Source organism: Dermacentor silvarum, chromosome 8, assembly GCF_013339745.2.
Source record: "Dermacentor silvarum isolate Dsil-2018 chromosome 8, BIME_Dsil_1.4, whole genome shotgun sequence".
In the NCBI taxonomy this organism is placed as follows: Eukaryota; Metazoa; Arthropoda; class Arachnida; order Ixodida; family Ixodidae; genus Dermacentor; species Dermacentor silvarum.
In genome coordinates, this window is record NC_051161.1 from 183,437,925 (window position 1) to 183,458,724 (window position 20,800).

The following is a 20,800-nucleotide window of genomic DNA, read 5'->3' on the forward strand; positions in this document are numbered from 1 at the left end:
ACACATTAATGAGATGGGTCGATAGCTATTATGTGATGACGAAGTACCTTTCTTTGGGACTGAGCTAATCTTGCCCACCTTCCAGTCCAGTGGCACCACTCCTAAAGGCTTATACTTTAACTGAATAGACCAGTCGATACAGGAAAGAAAAAAGGTAGCTGCAGAACTGCCCCTGCCTGAACTTCCAAGCCAAAACCTCAGCATCTGCGTGGTCACAGATTTAAATGTTATATTTGGGCCGTATTAGTGCAAAGTTCTTGAACCTTAGATTTATAGTACATAGTAGCCCTTTACTCAAGCTGATGCTGTCAAAATCCACGACACACAGCAAGCTGGTGCAGAACTTCACGGGGCAGCCACCGGTTCTAGTCTTTTGGCTTGCCAAGGTTCCATCATAAGACTGTCATTTTTGCTAATACTGGACAACTTGCCAATATAGCTCAGCTCAATATTCTTTCATCTCTTTAAACATTCCAACCTAGACATGTTGCAAGAGTCAAAACGCAATATAACAAACAGATATAACGAAAGTACTTTCCTGTCAGATACAGTTGAACCGGGTTATCAAGAAGTATCTAGTGAAGCAGCCATGCGTCACGAGCCTGGCAGGCAGTTTTCAAATATGTGGCCACCGCTACTACTGTGTAATGAATTTCAAGAGGCAGAAAAGAGGGGGGGAGAAAATGAGAATTCTTGTTTTATTGCTGTGAGACAATGAAATTAAGTACACAATTATGAAAACATACAAAACCTTCCAAGAGGTATGGATGCTCATTCTTGAAGCTGTTGTGCTTAGAGCCGCAAGAAAGCGGAAAACAAAAGTGTGCAGAATGCAAATCCAAGTGCAAAGACAAAGCAACTGAGCCTGGGCTGCAGGCACGATCACATTCTTGTGTAAGCCTTTATTAAGTACACAGTATCGGCAAAATAATTTCAAGTGAATAAATGCTCAGTATTTAGCCAAAGGCGTCACCAGTGCCATCTATTGGAAGATATAATTGTAATTGCAATTGGAGCAAAAAAAAAAATATATATATATTGAAGAACAAGAACGGGGGAAAAGTGCATGGTGGTACCACCGAACTTAGGCATGTGAAAGAATGGCGAGGCTACTTTGGCACTTGCAGAAATTTTGCATGTGCAAACTGAATGCACTATGAGGTGGTCCACTTATGAAACTTGGCACATTTTAACCTCTTTTTTCACATGTCAAGAACGGAAAATAAGTTCTCCAGACCTGTTTGAAAATGAGATTCTTTACTCACGGCAGCACTAAAAATGAAAAGCCCATTGCACAGCACAAGTTCAGAAGACTAATGTTTAAACTGGCAAGTAGCGCATGACAATATAGAGGGGGGGGGAACAGCTACAATCTCAAAAACACTTGGACAATGCCCGTACCACCAAGAAGAAATGAAACAAAGATGTACAATTAAGTAGTTTTGCTGGGTAATAAAGGACATAAATGTACATTTGCAAAAACAGCCCCCAATACAAGGAGCAGTGCCAGTCATCGAAGCCGTTTTCGTACTTGCACTGCGCAATGCAGAGATCCGTGCCACTAACAAATGCTGTGCGACAGGCAGTTAAACCTTTCTCCAGTTGCAGCTGGTACGGGTGACGCCCCCTATTAAGTGCAGCTCTGGCAAAAATGCCAGCAGGTTCAACGCCGTGCCAGAGGCTATTCCACTGCTGTTACAGCGCAAGGAGCAGAAGGGAACATGTAAAGGTATTCCCAAAGCTGACTTAAGAGGTAGAATTTTTTTTCTTCTAACGAGCAGCACAGACGGAATATGCGCACTATCTGCACAACTTTCGCTCTGTCAGCTGCCAAAAGAATCGTGCAGAGAGCCTAGCTGCAAGGGATGCAAAGTGGAACAAAAGCTCAGCTGCCATGCCATCAAGATGTGCTAAAAACAAAAAAAAAAAGGGGGGGGGGGGGGGGGACACCCGACAGCAGCACCCCGCATCCTGGTCACAACCTCAGAGTCACAGCTGTTCAGATGAACTCACCTCTTGGCACTCTGTCACTACCTCAGATATGAGAACAGGTGCCAGAGAAGTGCACAGGAGGAGAGGTGTGGAACAACAAAAACAACAAAAGTTGAAATTAAAATCGGCACATTATGTACAGAAATAACTTAAGTAGCATGGTGAAAAATGCATAGGTACCAGTTTGGACCAGTGCACGCCGAGAGGAGCATATTTGGGGGTGGGGCCTTCCCGGCTCAAGAGTGAAAAATTGGAAAACATGAGTAGACTCTGCCCCTAACAAAACATTGATAGAAAGGGAGATGATATGCAACAAAGCTCATGCATACAAAAAAAAAAAAAAAACTAACGAACGAATAAAACATGTATTGCAAACTGCTATGCTATGCCTAGCTTGCCAGCTGAAAACACTGGAAAATGGAACAACTTTACGTAACTTGTGACCAACCTTAAGGCAGGTGTGCTGAACAGCGGAACGCCGAGCATGACAGAATCTGTGGAAGTCAACCATTAAGGCACAGAGATTCTTCCGAAATGTGGATGTTAATGAGCTATTGCACAAAAGTTTGAATGCTTCTCACGCATGTCGGGTCAATGATGGCACACCTACCTTACCGCCACGCAGAAGTCTAAGCAATGAGCAGTCAAAAACAACACAACTATGAGAATTCCTAGGCTGGAAACACATTATGAACAAACTTTTTTCGTTTCCGTCTGCCAACATTGCAAAATAACATACAGGCACAAGAACACTATTCTATTCCTCCAGTACTTTTCCAGTGTTGAATAGATGCACCATTCAAACTTCATGTGCAACACTGATGAGCAGACTCCAGCTTGAATAATGTTGAGAAACTATAAGGCACTGTGTGTGTGTGTGTGAAGGTTTGAACTTACGCAAAAATTTTCTTGTAACAGCCAATGTGGCACCCAAAAGCAACATGGTCTGTCATTCATCACAAAAAAAAAAAAAAAAAAAGCAAGGAGTATTGTGGTGTGTAGGCCAGCTACCCAGACCAAAAGATAGGACAGTTCTGTAACCGTCTATTCAGATGTGCTTCAAAAGTGAAAGCTGCTCCATATGGATGGTTTGAAGACTTCACAGTTCAAAAACAATTTGACCACTGACCCATCCCCACCCTTAAGACTTTTTTTTGTTCTGGTAGTTACACAATCGGTTCACTGCACCTCATTTTGGAGCACAAGAACTGAAAGTGGTACTATTGTGCCTAGATTTAGTCGCACAACCCTTACTTCAACATACAAACTTGTGCTGTTAAGAATCTTCAGCTTTCTTTGTACAAAACAGGAGTCAGCATACATAGTATGCATTCGAATTCACATGTGCGAAAAATAGCTTGTTCAGCCAACAGAAAGAGGTGCAGCTGCAACTGCAAGTTAAAATGCTTGAAGCCATGCTGATGACAATTCTTAAAAAGAAAAGCAACTTTCAGGTGTGCACACTTCTGCGCACTATTAGTGACCAAACCTTGCCAAGCTAGCAAGATTAAAGGTGTTCCACTACACACGCGGAGCTGCCAGTGCATTTGTGTGTGCATAATTACGTGCAGAGTAGGGGTCATCACGGCATGTCTGTGCACGTGGATGCCAGCTTTTGGCAGCACAATTGCACCTAAAAGGCTGGTTACACCACTTGTCAGATTATGGTCAGAACAAAGCCAACAAACTGGCAGAAGGGGTAAAAAAATATACAAGATAAAACAAACAACGTGCCAAGAAGCGCCATCAACAGAAGGCAGTCGGACGTCGGTTTACCACCGCAGCCGCCGTTAGTCCGAGCACAGCCGAGCTTTTCCAAGGGGTGTCAGTGGGTGGGGGGTTAGTGGTCTTCGTTTGGCGGACGGAAGATTGTGGTGGATGGAGTCTGGGTTAACAGAAAAAAAAAAAAAAAAAAAGGCAGAGAAAGAGAGAAGAAGAAAAAAAAAATGGAAAGAAAAGACTGTTAGTAGTAGTTCTCGTACAGCATATATTAAATAATGTCGAAGAAACAAACCACACACGCACACAGGTTTATCGGTTCCCAGGTCAGCAGATGGGGGCTTAGTACTACCACCAAGCTTTTTCTTGCAAGCTTAAGTCAATTGTTGAGCAAAGGTAGATGACCTATTGCAAGCTGATGCAAGGTAACGCTCACCTCTAACATTAGCCTAGAATTTTTTGGAATGTGGACACATGATCAGTATCCAGGAAAAAAAGGCTAAGCTGGCTTTCACCAAAAGCTGCCCAAATCATGGCTCAATGCTAGGCCTTACACAGCCAAAGTCTTCCTTGCGTTCATTCATTTGCACTTGCCAAAAAAAAAAAAAAAAAGTAAGCGTCTCAGAAGCAAGATACTTTCATTGAACTGGAAGTGCAGCATGCCATTTTCCGGCCCGACAACTCTGCAATCTGACCACATAGCAAATTGTATATGCATGTTGCAGCTAAGCAGCATGCCATTTTCCTTTCCCATGTCTAGCTAAGCTTAAAGTGCAAGGTAATTAGAGACACCTGAACTATGCCTAGGCAATTTGTGACCTGCAGCTATAGTAAACCAAAATAACCATAAGTGACAGATGCACAATGAAGTAAGCACAGACACACGATTGTGGGACATTGTTACATTCTGTCACAGCTGTAGGGTCAGGCCCCAAAATATCAGCACACTAAAGCAAGAAGAAAGGGTGAAAGGTATTAAAAAATGAAGCACCGCAAGTGAGACAGAGGGGCAAAGGTGGCTTCCTCTGAGAGAAAAGGATTATCACACAAAGAGTGGTTGATCAAGTGCTAGTGCATTAGTGCTTATTGCAACAAGCCAGACAGAGGTGTGAAAATATGCAACAGTACAAGTTAGTGCCCGATTTCTCTTGTGCACTTCTGCACAAATATATGCTTCTAGCATCTAAAAGTGAAATGCATTTGCGAACCCTTTGCAGCTAGGGGAGCTGCAGAGTCAGTAAAAAGCAGTGCACACAAACTAGATTGGCAAAATGAGAAGTTACATGTCTGAAAGGGAATTGCTTTTTCATGAGTGGGCGCAGAAAGAAGTCACAAAAGCTTTCTCTGCAGGCTTTGAAGTCTATTTTATTCCATTCTTCAAATATATATAATATGTATAATATAATATAAATAATATCTTAACGAACCATATGTACAAATCATCCATCAAAACAAAAAGGACACACTGCTCAACACCATTTTGGAAAAAGTTCACAAGATGCCTTGAGCAAGTACACGTCAAGAGCAGCAGCAAGTTGAGCAATGTGTGTGCTTCTAGCATGTTCATTTTGAACCAAAAGGGGCAGGGGCCAAGGACAAGACTATGCATGTGTGTATATAGCATGTATGTATATATATATATATAAGTATATATATATATATAAAAAGAACATACAAAAGAGTCAAATTCACCGTCGCCATCATACTTCCTAAAATGGCACTTCACCTTCAAGGCCCACTCCTAGAGACAACCATGATCACTCCAACAAAAATGCAAAAGCACAAAGAACAAGAGTGGAAGATGTTGGCAACTGAAACTATGCCTGGCCATGATGAAACAGCCATTGATAGCTGAACAAAAATGTTGACATACTGCATATGACTGCAGCGTGCAAGTGTAATTTAACGACCAAGTCTGACACAGCAATTAATAGTACAGTTGCAGCTGAAAGCAAGATAAAATGTAGTTCATTTCTCTCAAAATGTGGACCTACATAGTAGCACAGCCAATAGAGGTTGTGCAGCTATTAACAGTAGCACCAGTTTAGCCTTTAATTAAAAAATGCAGGGCATGAGAAAGGAAAAGCAGTGGCACTAGGATAAACGATAGCAATTTCACCAACCTTGGGGTTAGGCCCTCATTATAGGGACCCAATCCGCTGGTAGGGGTGTTCGCGAATCGCCAAATGACGGCGTTGTTTCGCTGCAGCACCTATGAAGTGGCAGTCAGGAAATCAGGCAGAGTTAAAACACACACAGTATGTGGCCCCCAAGTAATCTGTCATGCACATCCCATGGAGCATGCCACCCCAGGAGCCATTTCTCGGAGAAGAACAAGCATAGCGTAGATGGTTCCAGACACCTACTTGTTGAGCTAAGTGCACCTGAACATTTGAGGTTGATAAAGTAGACAGCAAATGTTAAGCGAGACATAGTGGGCACATCCATTTCTGTTAACAGAAAAAATATATATATGTGCTGAAATGCAAAAGGCCTTTGCTACAACCACTCTACACAAAGAACAGTGGACTTGCATGCATGCTCATCTCAAAGTCACTGCGCTTGTTCGTCGTGCGACACTGCCTTCTCTCTGCAGCCACGCTGGACTTCAATTGCAAGAGAGCTGTTCTAGCTGCATAGATGGAAATTTCACCGCCACCCAGCTATGTTCAAGAGTTTTCGAACTTGACTAGAACAACTGCACGCGTCAGCACGACGCAAAACATTGAGGCTAACAAGCCCCACCCATGCAGCTGAGACCCGCTCCCATTTGCCGATTTCCAAAGCTCCTGAGGGACAACACACAGCACAAAGGGAGTGCACACAAGTAAGAGAGCGAGAGCTGAAGCCTCTGCCAGTAGCAGTGCAGACGCATTACGAAAGCTTTCTGTCAAGCTTGAGGTATATCGAAACAACATAAGCAAACCTAAGCAGCCACTACATGTGAAAACATGTACAGGAATCGGGCGAGAACTCAATGGCCAACGTCTTTCTCACAGGCATACACAAACACTGCACTGCAGGTGCAACAATGAGGCAAAGAAAAAGGGAACTGAATAAATTAGAGAACAAGAAAACAATAAAATATACGTCGGAAACCCCCTGAGCACATGCACATGTATGTACATCAATGCTTGTCTACTGCAACAAAAACGGGAATCTCATTGTATGTACATTGACAAAACGCGCACATATGTATAGTATCTACAAGCCCATGCAAGTACATGAAAACAAAATTCCTCACTAGGTGCGGTGGAAAAGTGCTTCACGGAAAAAAAAAAAAAAAATTTCCTAGCACAATGTTTGCCAATACAGAAGCTGTTCAAAAACAAAAGGCAAAGCAATGCACTTTTGCAGAGAAGGGGGGGAAAAGTAATGGCAGCAAAAGGAAACTGAAACATATGTTCCTGGTCCCTGCACTGTAAAATTTCCCAAATATTTACATGCTGCCCACAAACATGGCAAAAGTAAGTTGCACAAGTGACATTGGTTTGAAGCTGGATGCAAGGAGAAACGAACATGTCTTTGAAATGCCCCTGTATGTGTGGTAAAACTGGCTAAGAAAGAGGCGTGTGGAATGTCCATCCCTGAATCTACACCACATGCAAACGTGCACTTCTTTACGCCCCTGAACACTTCAAGGCTTTGCCTGGCAAAAGAAGAATATGGAATGATATTCTGGAAGTGTCACACTTTGGTGGATTTCCACATTGCATTTAGAATGGCATTCGCCACTTATTTGACTTGAGGCTCAGAAGGAACAAAATGGTGAAGTACCTAAGAAAAAACCAGTTACCATCTAAGCAATCATGCAGCAGTTAAAAGCACTAACACCGGATGCAGCAAGAGGCTGAATTCTCTGACAGCTGTGTGTGGATGAAGCCTGTACGAAAGTAGCCTGTCAGGCTAACTAACGATGGGTAAAAAAACTTTTCCAACATGCATCAAGCTAATTTGAGGTGCAGCAAGGCTTTGTCAATCAGATGCTTTCATTACAGCACAATGTGACCATTCAACAAAGCTGCACCCTGTATGCACAATAATGAACAACCATAAGATGGCAGAAATCCTAAAGTCAGCTGCATTTAAGTGGGAAAGAACCTTTTGCTGTTCAGTTTGACAAACTCAAAAATGTCAAAAAGAAAAGACAGTACGTAAATAAGGCAAAGAGCAGAAGCCATAAACAAACGAAATTTCAACAAAGTGGACTCAAACCATATCCGAGTGACCTTGTCACAGAGCCCTCTGCATGTTGCAACTGCTCAAGGTGATGCACCAGCAGGCAAAAGGCACTGCTAAGAATGAGGATGCACCTGAACAAAGGAGACCAAAGCTGGGCCTTGCCATCAACATGAGAGCGGGCGAATGTTTGGGACCAGAAAACCCAAAAGAAAAAGGCATGAGGAAACACTCATCGTCCAAACAACCCACCGGCTGGGGAGTGGTCAGGAGCATACTCGGCGAGCAGAGGGGACGTGAGCGCAGCGTACTGGTGATAGTCGGGATATGCTGCGTAAAGCAGGCCAGCTTCTGTCGGGGCTATGAGGGGTGGTGGTGGGCCAGAGCCATTCAGCAGGGTGCTAGGGGGACCCATGGGCAGACCACGTGGAGACAATATCAGGGGCGCCCCGAGCGGTGTAGACTGGGTGCGCAGAGGAGAAGCCAACGCCACCGGCGGCGGGGGGCCGCCTGCCATCAACCGCTGTGCATCAGCAGCTGACAAGGCCAATCCCATGGCTGTGGGCGCTGTGTGCGAGGAAGAAAAAAACACAAAAAACTCAAATGCAAGGCACTGAAGGCACTCAAGGTTGGTGAGCATTTACCTGCAAGAGTGAATGAGGCTTTAGCAAAGGGGCTGTTCTCAAAAGCGAGACCTGGGTGAGAGAGGCACCTTCCATGTTACACAGGGCACACTACAAAAATGGCAGCCGCATGTGACAGGTGGAGGAAATGCAAGCTGTCAGACACACCAAGAGGACAGGGTGGCATAGAGAAGGGCTTGGGCCAATGCATGCTGCCCTATTTCAAACAAAACACTCATTCAAGTGTGGGTATGGACTTCACTCTGAACACGAGTTATAAAAGCACAGAATGAAAAGCTACAGTTGACTGAACATAATGTGAAAATGGATCTCCAGAATGCTCACCGAAGATTCCTGCATGCAATGGCGTCAGCTTGCACTGCATTGCTCTTGCATCTGGTCATCACATTTCATGTTATTCTAAACAGCTCGGCATCACTTAGCATTTAGGCATAACTGCACAGCTTGGGCACTCATTCAAATACATGTAACTCAATGCAACAATTTTGTTGACTGCTAGGCCAATATCTTTCTACAACTTATGTTTGCATAATCCTGGCTTAGGCCTTCACAGGCGACATAAAAAAAAAAGCTAATAATAAACAAAGTTCCTAAATTTTAAGCAACCGAAATGTGATGTTTAAAACTAACGAAAGGCAGATATTAGGAGTTCTGCAAGCTGCCAGAATGAATCAACATGCCACGTTGAGGTTACACACTTGTTACTTTGGCTGCAACTGTTCAAACAAGTCCCTCGTTCTTTGCCGACGGGTTTACTGCCGGTCGTCGCGAGTATGCCTTCGAGAAATGAATGGTTAGAACGCAGTTGGATGTACGAAGAAAGAGTTTGCGTCAGATACTGTATATAGAAATGGCGTCATTAATGATCTGTCATCAATTCACAAAGGAACTTAACAGGAGTTCTCATACCAGATTTGTGTCTTTATGCAAGGTCTAGTTTATGCAAGTGGAAAATGCCAACAGTTGGAAAGTTAGAATTCCAACTATCCTGAACTTGAAAGTGCGAAGATTTGGGCTTGCTGGTGCAGCATGCTTAGCACCGAACAGCGCAACTTCAGATAAGGACCGAGACAAGACACACACAGTGTTGTGTGTGTCTTGTATCCCGTCATGCTGTTGTACTGTTTAACACTAAATATCCTAAACTGCCAAATTTTCTCTGTACAGGTTTTGTTGCAGTATTGCCTGTGTATCGCGACTCTACAAAGTTGTTTCACCGCTTCAATACGCTCCAATCTGCGACAAACTGCTACAAAATGGACAGAATCTAAATCATGAGAATGGTATCGCAAGACAAGGTAAAGGAAAGAAACGGGTTGGGCACCGACTCCCAACTTTACCTAACTACACACGATGCACTGAACTAGTCAGTAGCATTTAGTCTACCTCTGTGAGAAATTTGAACATCTTCAGGAACATGTCTACATTTAGGTAATCAAATGTGATTTGAGGATGACATAACATTGAGCATTAAGAAATTTTCTCCACTTTCGACTGTCAGTGCCTTGTGGAGGGCGTACTTGCCAGGTCACTCCACAAAGAGGAGCCCATGATAAAGCAGCTATGTATAGAAACGTCGGAGATGGGCCATAGCTAAACGTTCCAATAATAAGGAATGGTCTTACAATAACACCCTAACAGATGCACTGCTACACCATGGAAGTGCTATGTTCAATGAGAACATCTGAACTGCAAGTAATATAGCTATGCAGTGTGCTGTTTTACAAGCACTGCATGCATGCAGATGTGAGGCAGGCTCATGCAAACTGATTCAAAGAACAAATAGAACAAGTGCCTCATGTTGGTTGTGCTGCCTCTGGATGCATATCACAAACCTCATTCATCTGATTCATCTGCACATACGCAGATTGAACTATAGATTAATTGTACAGACAAGTGCATTGTTGCCTAATATCAGTGCTAGGTGCTCCACGGTGGTGTAGACAGCATTAGACTGCACACATCGTGGTTTTCATATGGCAGCCATGGACTACTTAAGGTCTCAAGCTCTAAGTACGCTGTAGCCTACTGTTGCATAGAATTACTCCTATCCAGCTTTGCTCTTGTCCAATTTTTAACATTTCAATGGGAAACAGGTTGTGTCAGATTCTATGTTTGAAATCGCATGAAAAACATTCGACAGTCATGATCTAAATTTTGTAAATAATAGTAAAACTATGTTACTGCAGTGATAAACAGCAATATGACATTTGGTAATTTGGAGCACCAGGATACTTGCAAATTTACATGCATACAAAATACTGCTGCCCTCCACCATACAGCAATGGCTACCACTGGTATGATCAGCACTGTTGGTGCTCCCCCTATGCAATGCGCTCTACCTCTGCATCAACAACTATATTATATTGTAATACACATTGAAAATAACCATAACACTTAAATAGCACGGTGTATTCAATAACAGTTATGTACGACACTATGATCACGTGTCTTTAATATTGAAGTTCCACACTTCCCACTTCTGAAATTTGAATTCCTCATTGAACCACTATTGTGTTCAATGCTACTGATATTATGCATAACCTTTTCACTTACACTGTGATTGTTACATGTTTTTGGTCACTTGTAGGCTGCCCCTTGAAAGCATCAATTATTGAAGAAAAAAAAAAGACAAATAACAAAATGCAAACCTAATATGTGCCAAGCGCAGTTTAACTGCCATTTCCAGTAAGCAAAGTAATTTACATAGTCAGCGGCCAAAAAATTGTGCAAGCCAATACAGATGTCCATATCTACAATTCTTGTGTCTCAAGACCCAGCTAAGCATAAACAAGGCATTACTCACCGGCTCCTTTGGCGCTGCTGTCCCTGTACGTGCCGTTTATGATGGCAAGTTCCATGAGCTGCCTTTTCTTCAACTCGTCCTCACCTTCAGTCTGCCAAAAGGACAAGGCCAACCATTCACCGATCTGCACTTGCCACACAATGCAATATGCTGCCGTGAAGAGAGACTAAGAACTCACAACTGGCACAAGTAGTTTGCGAACTTCATCCACTGCCTTCTGCAGTTTGACTTCTGCCCTGTTGCTGGAGTCCTCGCAAGTGATGAGCACATGAAGGTCGTCGTTGAGGTGCTCCCAGTTTGGCTTGCCCCTGTTCATGTCCTCCTACGGGTGCATTAACAGTGGCATTATGAACCACACATGACCATCTGTCATGTTGATTTCCTACGCATGCTGTGTGCTACACCTGGTTCACATTTGCCAAAACTGGCCTGACAATACAGAACTCAATTGACAGTTGCAACAAATAAATACTGTCGTTGCTAGTCAGTGCTTATGCATGTCTTCTGCTGTGCATCCCATTTTAAAACACTACTTCAACAAAGCATGCACCTGTTGTAGGTATCTCCTCCTTGATATGCTGGATCCTGAACCACACCTACACCTATTCTCACCTTTCGCAGAGCCACCATACAGAATACATGCATCTTTAAGACTACAATGTGTGCAGTTCTTTCAAGTGAAAGAATTTCCATGGCTGGTTCTTCCCACTACCTTGATCACATACAATGACTGAGCAAAAAAATAAAAGATCCCATCAATTTTAAAGGGTGTGCAAAAAACATTCAAAGAGGGAATAAATTATATTGATATTTGCAATTCCTTTTAATTTTTAAACAGTTTTCAAAATGTAACTACTACTACAAGAAATTTTTATGCTGCTTGCAGAGCCTTTCATGTTCTACATATCTGGTAAACAGTACTGTGTAGAGAGCTAAATTTGGTTTAGTGGTGCACAAGCGACTAAGGCTATGCTGCACCAACCACAAGAGGTTATGAAACCAAATTTAAAAACAGCAAAGGCTGTGTTGGTCTATAGCTTGTGTAAAAAGCTAGAGTCATCTAGAAATTTAAGCACATCAGGTAATGGCACTAGTGGATAATCTGAAACTAAAGCAGGGTGTAAAGGCATGTGTAATCTATATCAAATGTGCAAAAGTTCTCATCTTGTGTGTTTCAATATGTGTTACATGTAAGTAAAATATGCATCACCATTATCTGTTCTTGGCAAGTGTAGTAGCACTCGAACCAATTCTAAAACTAACGAGGCTATGGACGCTATGGAAAAGATTCAATTCATATGTTAGGTGTCATCGGCAGATTTGTGTTCAATTCGGAAAAGCCTTATTCACACACATTAGTGTATTATCTCATGCACTTCAGCACATTATGCTTTGAAGAGAGTGCAAAAGGTGTCAGCAGCACAGCAAAACAACAACACTCACTGCAATCATTTACTGCGATAAGCAGTTAACTTGAGGTTATTTCTGATGCTCCCATTCTCACTGCTTCTGCATGGGCTTCCTTTACAAAATGCTTCAACTCGGTCCAGCATCAATTCTGTGATACCTTCTGTACGAGCTTTGTTTTCTCCCAACCTTCAATTACTCCACTGTGGCACTTAATTGCACCAAAGAAAATTGTTTCCAGTCTTTGAAAATTTGCAAATCATATCTTAAGATGTTGACATTGTCTCCCTTCCTAGTCAGCTCTCGTCACATTTGCCCCATGTAGATCACTCAACCTCTGAAATTAGCATGATATGCTACGCTGACAGACAAATCCAGTTAAATAATTAACGGCTGATCGCAGTGAAATGTCCTTGAATGCAGTATGTTAATATGATTAGCATTGGTAATTTTCCAGCATTGTACATAATCCTGTTTTGGCAAGTTAGTTGTGCAAGACAGTCAACAAAATGCAGCACACTCAGAACAGAGTATGTTAAAGCACATGCAGCACAAATAGAGAGCCTGAACGGTGCATGCAGTCCACAGGTGCCCCCTACAAGTGTAGCCAAAGTTGAATGCAACAAAACCCAAAGCCATGTTATACAGGAAATAGCAAAATTATGAGCACTTATGACAATCCCAGAGAATGCACCATGCGAAATGTGCAACCGCAGGCATTGCTGTTAGTGAGCAATAGGTTGCAATGGAAACCTAGGAGTGGGATGAATGCAGAATACTCACTTCAGCCCTGTACATGAAAGCATGAAAGAACATCACAAGAGGTTAGCTGCTAGAAGAGACCAAAGCTAATCATTGTCAGTTCAATATCAGGGCTGCACATTCCAGAATTATTGACAAGCTTTAAGACAAATGGCACAATGAGCAATGCAAAGATACTCAGCCAAGCTGTAATACTAGTGCGCTACCTAAACAACTTGGGTTACAGCCCTTATAACTGAGCCCTTGAACAGGAACACTATTAGGCACTGGAAAAAAGATCCTAATAAGCACAAGAAGTGTAGATGGACTTGGAAGATGCTGTCAGTCACTCGTGGAGTGCGGATTCAAGTTACGGAGTTTAGTGCCCTAAATCCACACAAGCTGTGAGGGATGTTGTAGGCTCCAGATTAATAATGACCACCTGGGGGATTGGTACGTGCACCCAAAGCATGGCACACAGGCATTTTTGCATTCCACCACCACTGGAATGTGGGCACTGCACGTTGGGAATCCCCGACCTCTTGCGCAGCAGCAGAATGCTATAACCACTAAGCACCATGGCGGCAGGCATCCGGATTCAAGTAGCCTCCCAGGTAAATTATTGCCAACTTATCGTTGTACCGACAACCTTGCATTTGTGGCTTTGACAAGTACTGCACATCACAGAAAGGAAACCTGAAAATTGGCCCGTTTCCCGAGGCACGGAGTGACAGGTTTATCCCAAGCACAATCATTTTCCCACATGAACAAAAGCTCAAGTAAATTTGCACACACATTAATGTGATGAACTCCATTAGCATTGGTTACTGTTGACTATTCATGAAAAGCAGACTCAGTTTGTAAGATTCTTGTCTACAGCAGCCTTTCTGCGCTTTCTGGCAATCACACTACAGAGTAAAGAAAAAAAAAAAACATTTTACCTATGAATGTCCACATTGTCACTTTGTATAATGAAATGCATAACTGGACAAATGATCAAATCCAGCCCAAAAGCCATCACCATTATTTCTTAATGCAAGATCGTATATTTAATACAGGTGTCACATGGGGCACTTTCAATAGTGACTGAGCTCGATCCAGATCAAATTTCTCAATTGAAATTGGCTCCTTTTCTCAGCTTGTACAAAGCAGCAAATCGTGAAGGAGAAATTATTATTTAGGTAATTGTGATCGAAAGTGTTCTGTGTGACAACCGTATAAGACTGCCAGAAAGCGTCACAAGAATTTGTGTGTAGTCTGAACTGTGCTACACAAATGCTGGCTTCTACATATTAATGTGATAAAGGGCCCCGTGTCGCATAAAATCCGCCGTCGGTCTCGGCGTGAGGCGTCCGCAGCCAAGAAAATAATCCCGAACCACCCCAACTACACAGGCTCTTCGCATGGCGCAGAGGCGCTGGTGAAATAATTGAATTTCTCAAAGTAAAATGCACCATAAAAATCGTAAAGTACGACTTAATTACAACCTACAGGTCAGCTAGTGTCGGATTGCAATTTTAATATACAAGAAAACAATTCTGTTACGCGGAAACTCAAATACAAACCCCTTTCCCAGCATTTTACCACTCATACAACGGCGCGCCCCAGTAGGTGTACCTTGCAAAAACAGAGATGGTGCTCGCCTCCTCGGAATCCGCATGTGGAGGCAAAGTTGGAGAAAAAAAAAAAAAAAAAGCTGCAGTTGCCGGGAAGCCTGACAAACAGTCAGGGATCTTTGAATGCTATCGCGTTCCGCTCTTAAAGGCAAAGTTTAAGCGTCCCCCAAATATTTATTTCCATTTTCATCAACAAATGACACTAAAGCCACATCTGGAGGGCAAGAGAAAATATTGCAACATGAAAGTTCATGAAAAGCACATGGCGAAGAGCGACTAGCAAAAACTTTCCAAGCACATGAGGAGAGCCACATTACCTTTTTCTTGTCCCGCATGGAGCCTTTGCCCCGAACCATAATCTTGCAGCCAGTCTCTTGCTCAAGCTGCTTTGCTGTCATACCCCGAGGACCCAAGATTCTCCCAACAAAATTGTACTGCAAGGCAAGACAGGCATTCAAAAGATGTCAGGCTCTATAACCTGTCCAAGCAACACTATTTACTGAGAGTATGTAATGAAGCGCAGTCAGAGATTCAATTGTAATAGCAATGGATATGATTTGATATTTAAAGCTGCACAGGAGGCTACAAGGTCTCCATAATTAATTTTGACCATTTGAGACCTTTAAAGAGAAACACAAATCAGTTTAGATAATTTGTTTAAAACTATTTTAGTTAATTTTACACTATAGTTTGATTAGACAATAAAATAAAGTCGATGTTCATTTTTTATATTTTTGCACTGAAACCCCAGTGCAAGCATGTCATAGCAACATTACAGATTTCAGAACTTTTCCATATTGATCGTGGCTCAGTAAAAGTTATTGAAACTCTCTAAGATGCATCTTTGGATCTCTTAGAATACACTAGTCCATTAGGGACAAAAAATTTACTAGGCAAAGGTAGATGACATCATAGCGAATTGGTGCAGTAACCTTGAAGCGGCCCAATGATGCCCGTCTCATTTTCGATTTTTTTTTTTTACTTTCGTGTTGATATTGCCTTCTTTTTGTATTGTAGAAGGGCAAATTATAAATAAGAGATTGTATTATTTTCTCTTCACATCTCTACAGATCCAATTCTGCAGCTCTTCACTGTCATGCACGGGTTCCTCTTACAGACATGACATCACAACCTTCGCAACTCCCCAGAAAGTTTAACAGTCAACTTCCCATCTGGTAAGTATACACTTTAACATTTGTTATGCAGATTACATGCAAATTCAGTGCAGCTACAAAGTTGCTGCGTTGAAAACATGAAAGCGGAAAATCAGATGCACAGTTAAATGGTAAAGCAGAAGGCAAGGGGACTCTTGACACGACCTTGCCAACACAAGCAGTTGCCACTTGGACACAAGAATACACACTTCACAGGGCACTCCATGGTTATCTAATCATACATGATGCTTCTCTTAACACCCAACTGAGAGTTTGTGCAGGCCTGCACACAAATGTAGATAATGCCACAAATTGTTCTTGTTCATTTTCTAGAACTCTCTCAGTTGGTCCATGAAGCAAATGCTAAGCAAGGCTTGTTGCTCCAATACAAATTTTCTACAAACAGATGTCTGAGCATTTAACATAATGGCATATATGCAATCAAAACATGAATCTTTTTCTTTAAAGCAACATTGAAAAAGAAAAGCCGATAACTTACATCTGGGTGCTCCTTGACAGGCACATACACTTTTTCAGACCGACTAACTGGCGGTCCTATCCCATCAGGAAGTACCAAGGGCTCTTTTTTCATGCCATTGATTTGGAACAGAGATGACCGGACTTTGCTGATCTCTGCATTGAATATAAAACAAGTGCCTTGATCAAACTGGTCTGTATTTAGGAAGATCCAACATCCACTTAAGTTTTCCACCAAATGAATATGTGCATCCAATTTAAATAAATCGGCAAATGTGCCAAATTTGATACTTCATGAAGTAGTTCAAATGAACAAAATTGTGCGTATGTTGCTGGTATCTATGCATATTACAGTGCATAGGTTTAATGTGGCTGCTTTGGTAAAAAGCAATGAACTAGAAACTTCTCTTGAAACGCTTTTCTTGCTTGTTGCTTTAACAAAACAAAAATTAAGCAGAGAGTGACATGACTGATGCTGCATTGTCACCGATTCCTTGCCCACGCCATATGTGCGACTTCAGCACCTCCCAACATGGAAAAATCGCACGCACGAAGGGGCCGAGGCACATTTGCCGCATCCGCGAAATTGCAAGCAATATCGCACCATGCGCGGCTCTGCTGTTGCATCCGTGTGTTAAAAGCACACTGGCGCAGTCAAGCGATTTGGAGAACGGTTTCCTGGTGTAGCACGTCTCCCCGCATCACCATTCAAAGAAACAGCTGGGTTTAGGTCAAGCTGCCAGGCTTGAGTAAGCACGAAGCCCCCAGCGCGTACGCGTGACGCTAGTGCACAGACGTCAAAAACAAGCAACGGAACACCCGATGATCTCGCAACGCAGGTTAGCGTATAAAGTGGGCGATTTCGGCATCCTTCCGCATCAAGTCTCTTCTCGCACAAGCGATGATGTCATGCCTACTTCCGAATCGCCTTGATCCGAGTCACAAACCGCAGTGCACAGTGCGTCACCACAGTCAATATTATTAAGTCTAATGTGAGGGCGTACGAGAGCAATAAGGGTTGTTTCGTACGTGCGCGGAATTCAAGCACGCGTACACGAATCACCACATGAGGTGAGGACGAAAGTAGACTCACTTTGCTCGTGAATCGTACAATACGGCCTCCACAACGTCAAAACACCGTGCACAGCGAGCAAGTTCGATAACCATGCGTGCGCGAGAATGTTTGACCGGATTGTTGATCTATCGAGCGGCAGCGGCGAAACCTGTCGCGCTGATTTACGCGAGAGAGGAAAAGAATGCACTGCCGACAATCGAATGAACAAGCACTCCGCCGCGGCGGACTGGAGCGCAGGCATCCGAAGCTGCACCTGGGATGCAAGCTGACGAACAAGTGCTGCTCGGTCATGCTTGAAAAAGCAGGCGCGCGCATGTCAGCGGCACGTTTCACTGCGTGCGTGTCGACCTTGGCGGTAAACAATAAAGAATGGCTTCTGTTTCCGAACTTTTCCGACTTTAATCGGGATGCCTGACGGCTGGGCTCAGGACGGCGGGCAATGCGCAAGAGGACTTGATGGTGGAAAGACTGACCGCCGAACCGACACAATGATTGCGCCAAACAGCTCGGCTACTAGGTGAAAGCCTCATTTGACACCAATCGGACATGCCGCTAATGACGGCTGGCTGGAAACTATGGATACGAAGGCAAATAGACTTCGGACCAACGCAACGGCTTCTAAATTTCGACAAGCAAATGAAGCGAAGCTTCGCCCCCTTTTCAGAAACGAGGTACCGCAGGACCACTGAGTTCTGAGTGGCTTGGCAGCACAAGAGCACCGCAAGACCCCATCTGAACAGGTGCACCATGGATGACTATCGAAATCACAGCAATTCACCTGCTGGGCATGTCAGAGTTTCTGGTGCTATGGAAGATGTTTGCGAATTGAACAACGGCTTCACATGCAGCGCACAAGTTCCCTCTTACCTAAATGTCCCGAGAAACGGCGGAAATCCACAAAGGCATCCGAAAAATTCCAGGATGCGCCCGGCGGGCACACTGCGATGCAGGAGAGAAATCCAACATGGCGTCACTTGTCAGTAGGCTTACAAGCGTCGGAATGCGCTTCATTTCGCCGCTGTCGCAAGCTCCGCCGGGCAAAAAGTAACCACACACCGTCACGACTACGGGTCGCCGGCACAAAGACCACGAAGCAGCACCGATACGCAGAGTCGACCAAAAGCATTGCCTCCGAATTGACAAGGGGCGGAACGGATTCCACCACACACATAGCAACGGAGACCATCTCCGCACGAAATCGAAGAACTCGTCGGCGGCATCTTCAGGCATCTTCAGCGAAGGAGCAGGTGGAAGCACTCGGATGTTCTCGCCGTACTCGTTGTTTAGGCCTAAGGTGGACCGCACACCTCACGAAGACAGCGGCTGTTGTAGCCCAGCGACGGCGCAAACTCACCTTCGTCCAGCAGCCTCTCCAAGTGGATGAAAACGTTGGGAAAAGCTGCCAGTTGTTTCTTGTCCTTCAGCAGCTGCGCGAGGTAGTCGGCAATGCTCTGCGTGTTGTTGTTGGAGTTTTCACCCATTGCGTTCTGTGGCCGCTGCTCGAAGTGTGCTGCTGCGAAAGAAGGCCGATCCTGCGCCGACGACGAGCCTCCAGTCTTTCTGCCTCGTGCTTAATCTACTAGCCAAACTCGTCGATTGACCTTCCAAGGAACACAGCGCGCAGGCGCGCTGGGGGAAGGTCCATTTTCGCGCAGGAGGGGAGGTCCCTGGACGGGAGAGGGTGAAGCTCGCCCCCTTTTCATCCTCGCCCTTTTCGGCCCTGGCGGCGGCACGCATGACTCGTCGTCTCTCGCGGGTCGAGCAGCGCCTTTCCTCAGCGCGGCACATGCGTCGAAAATAACGCTCGCCGACGGCTGCGTCATGCGACACGAGGACCCAACGCGGCCAGGTCTTCGATTAGCCGGTAATGAACAGGGTCTCGCCGACAAAGGACCCGCGGCACCCTCGGTTGAGTCGGTTCGGCTGCACCGAATTGGCAGGTTGCTCCCGTGAGCGGTGTCGACTTTTCATTCATGCAGTGGGCGCGTTGTCCAACGACATCGCCTTTGGTCGCCGCGCGCGTGCGACGTTCGGGCTCATTCAGCAGGCGCGTGCCCGTATTTTCCCCTCGCTTTGTGAGTACATCGCTTGCAGCTCTGAAGAATGGAACTGATAAAAAGAAAAATGCGAAGATAAACCGATCATGACAAGAGAATTCCCAAGGCTATCAAATCCGCGGCAATTTAGGGCCCTAGCAACACACTCTTACTCTGTGTGTTTCTAGGGCCCTAATAAATGTACATGGTTTGCCTCTGTGAATCCTTTGAAAAGGCTGGTATGTGGCTGCGTGATGGCCCGAAACGGAGGGCGTTGGATGCACGCATAGCCTTTTCGTCGTGAATGAGCAAGTGCCACCCGGTCCAGGCGGAGATGGGCGTTTGCGACATTCTGCTCAACGGTTGATTCTGCCGCGGTCGCGATCAAATGGGCCACGCCCATAGCCAGGAGCTGTACCTCGACCTCCCGGGCGGGCTTGGTACACGCATAATAAACCTACGCAGCGTGTTTTCAAAGGCCTGTATTTTGTTTAACGTATGATTCAAGTGATCTTGATTCGCTCGTGGTCGTCGAATTAGATCTGTAACCTGTCAGCATAACGCCTTTCAAACCTTGCGAGGCGGCACTTCGCAGTAGCCACGCCACGCATAATATCACCTAAGTACTATTTTCACGGCCACGCAACCTGCAACGCTTCCATCCTGGTCATCGCGACCCCATGTGCGCGATGTTCTGAAAGTTTATTTGATCAAATTATATTCTTGAAGTTTAACCAGCTCAACGTCCTGAAGCAGCACTTGGGTAGCAGGAGAGGTTGTAGTGTATACCGCCGTGGCCGGGAATCAAACCTGGGACCTTGTGCTCAGCAGTAGAACACCATAGCCACTGAACCACCGCTTCGGATATCCTATTCTAGTTGGTTGGCTGAAGAAAGAACGAACGTTCAACAATCGCGCACCGCCTCTTATTCCGCTCCTAGAAAGTTGCTTGGT

General features: G+C 44.4%; 1 protein-coding gene across 2 annotated transcripts; it reads right to left on the reverse strand.

Moving 5' to 3' along the window:
• Positions 1-673: 673 nt before the first annotated feature.
• Positions 674-19,426, reverse strand: LOC119461895 (protein held out wings). Of its 2 annotated transcripts, XM_037723259.2 has the most exons (9): positions 19,165-19,425; positions 16,758-16,891; positions 15,422-15,538; positions 11,519-11,662; positions 11,341-11,431; positions 8,535-8,585; positions 8,143-8,457; positions 5,835-5,923; positions 674-3,877 (listed from the first exon to the last, which is right to left on the reverse strand). In XM_037723259.2, the coding sequence occupies exons 1-8, from the start codon at positions 19,289-19,291 to the stop codon at positions 5,853-5,855; spliced, it is 1,050 nt and encodes a 349-aa protein (XP_037579187.1). In that variant the 5' UTR covers positions 19,292-19,425; the 3' UTR covers positions 674-3,877; positions 5,835-5,852. The 2 variants fall into 2 exon arrangements, with proteins under 2 accessions (XP_037579187.1, XP_037579188.1); XM_037723260.2 differs by lacking the exon at positions 8,535-8,585 and having other exon boundaries at positions 19,165-19,426.
• Between the last annotated feature and the right edge of the window lie 1,374 nt (positions 19,427-20,800).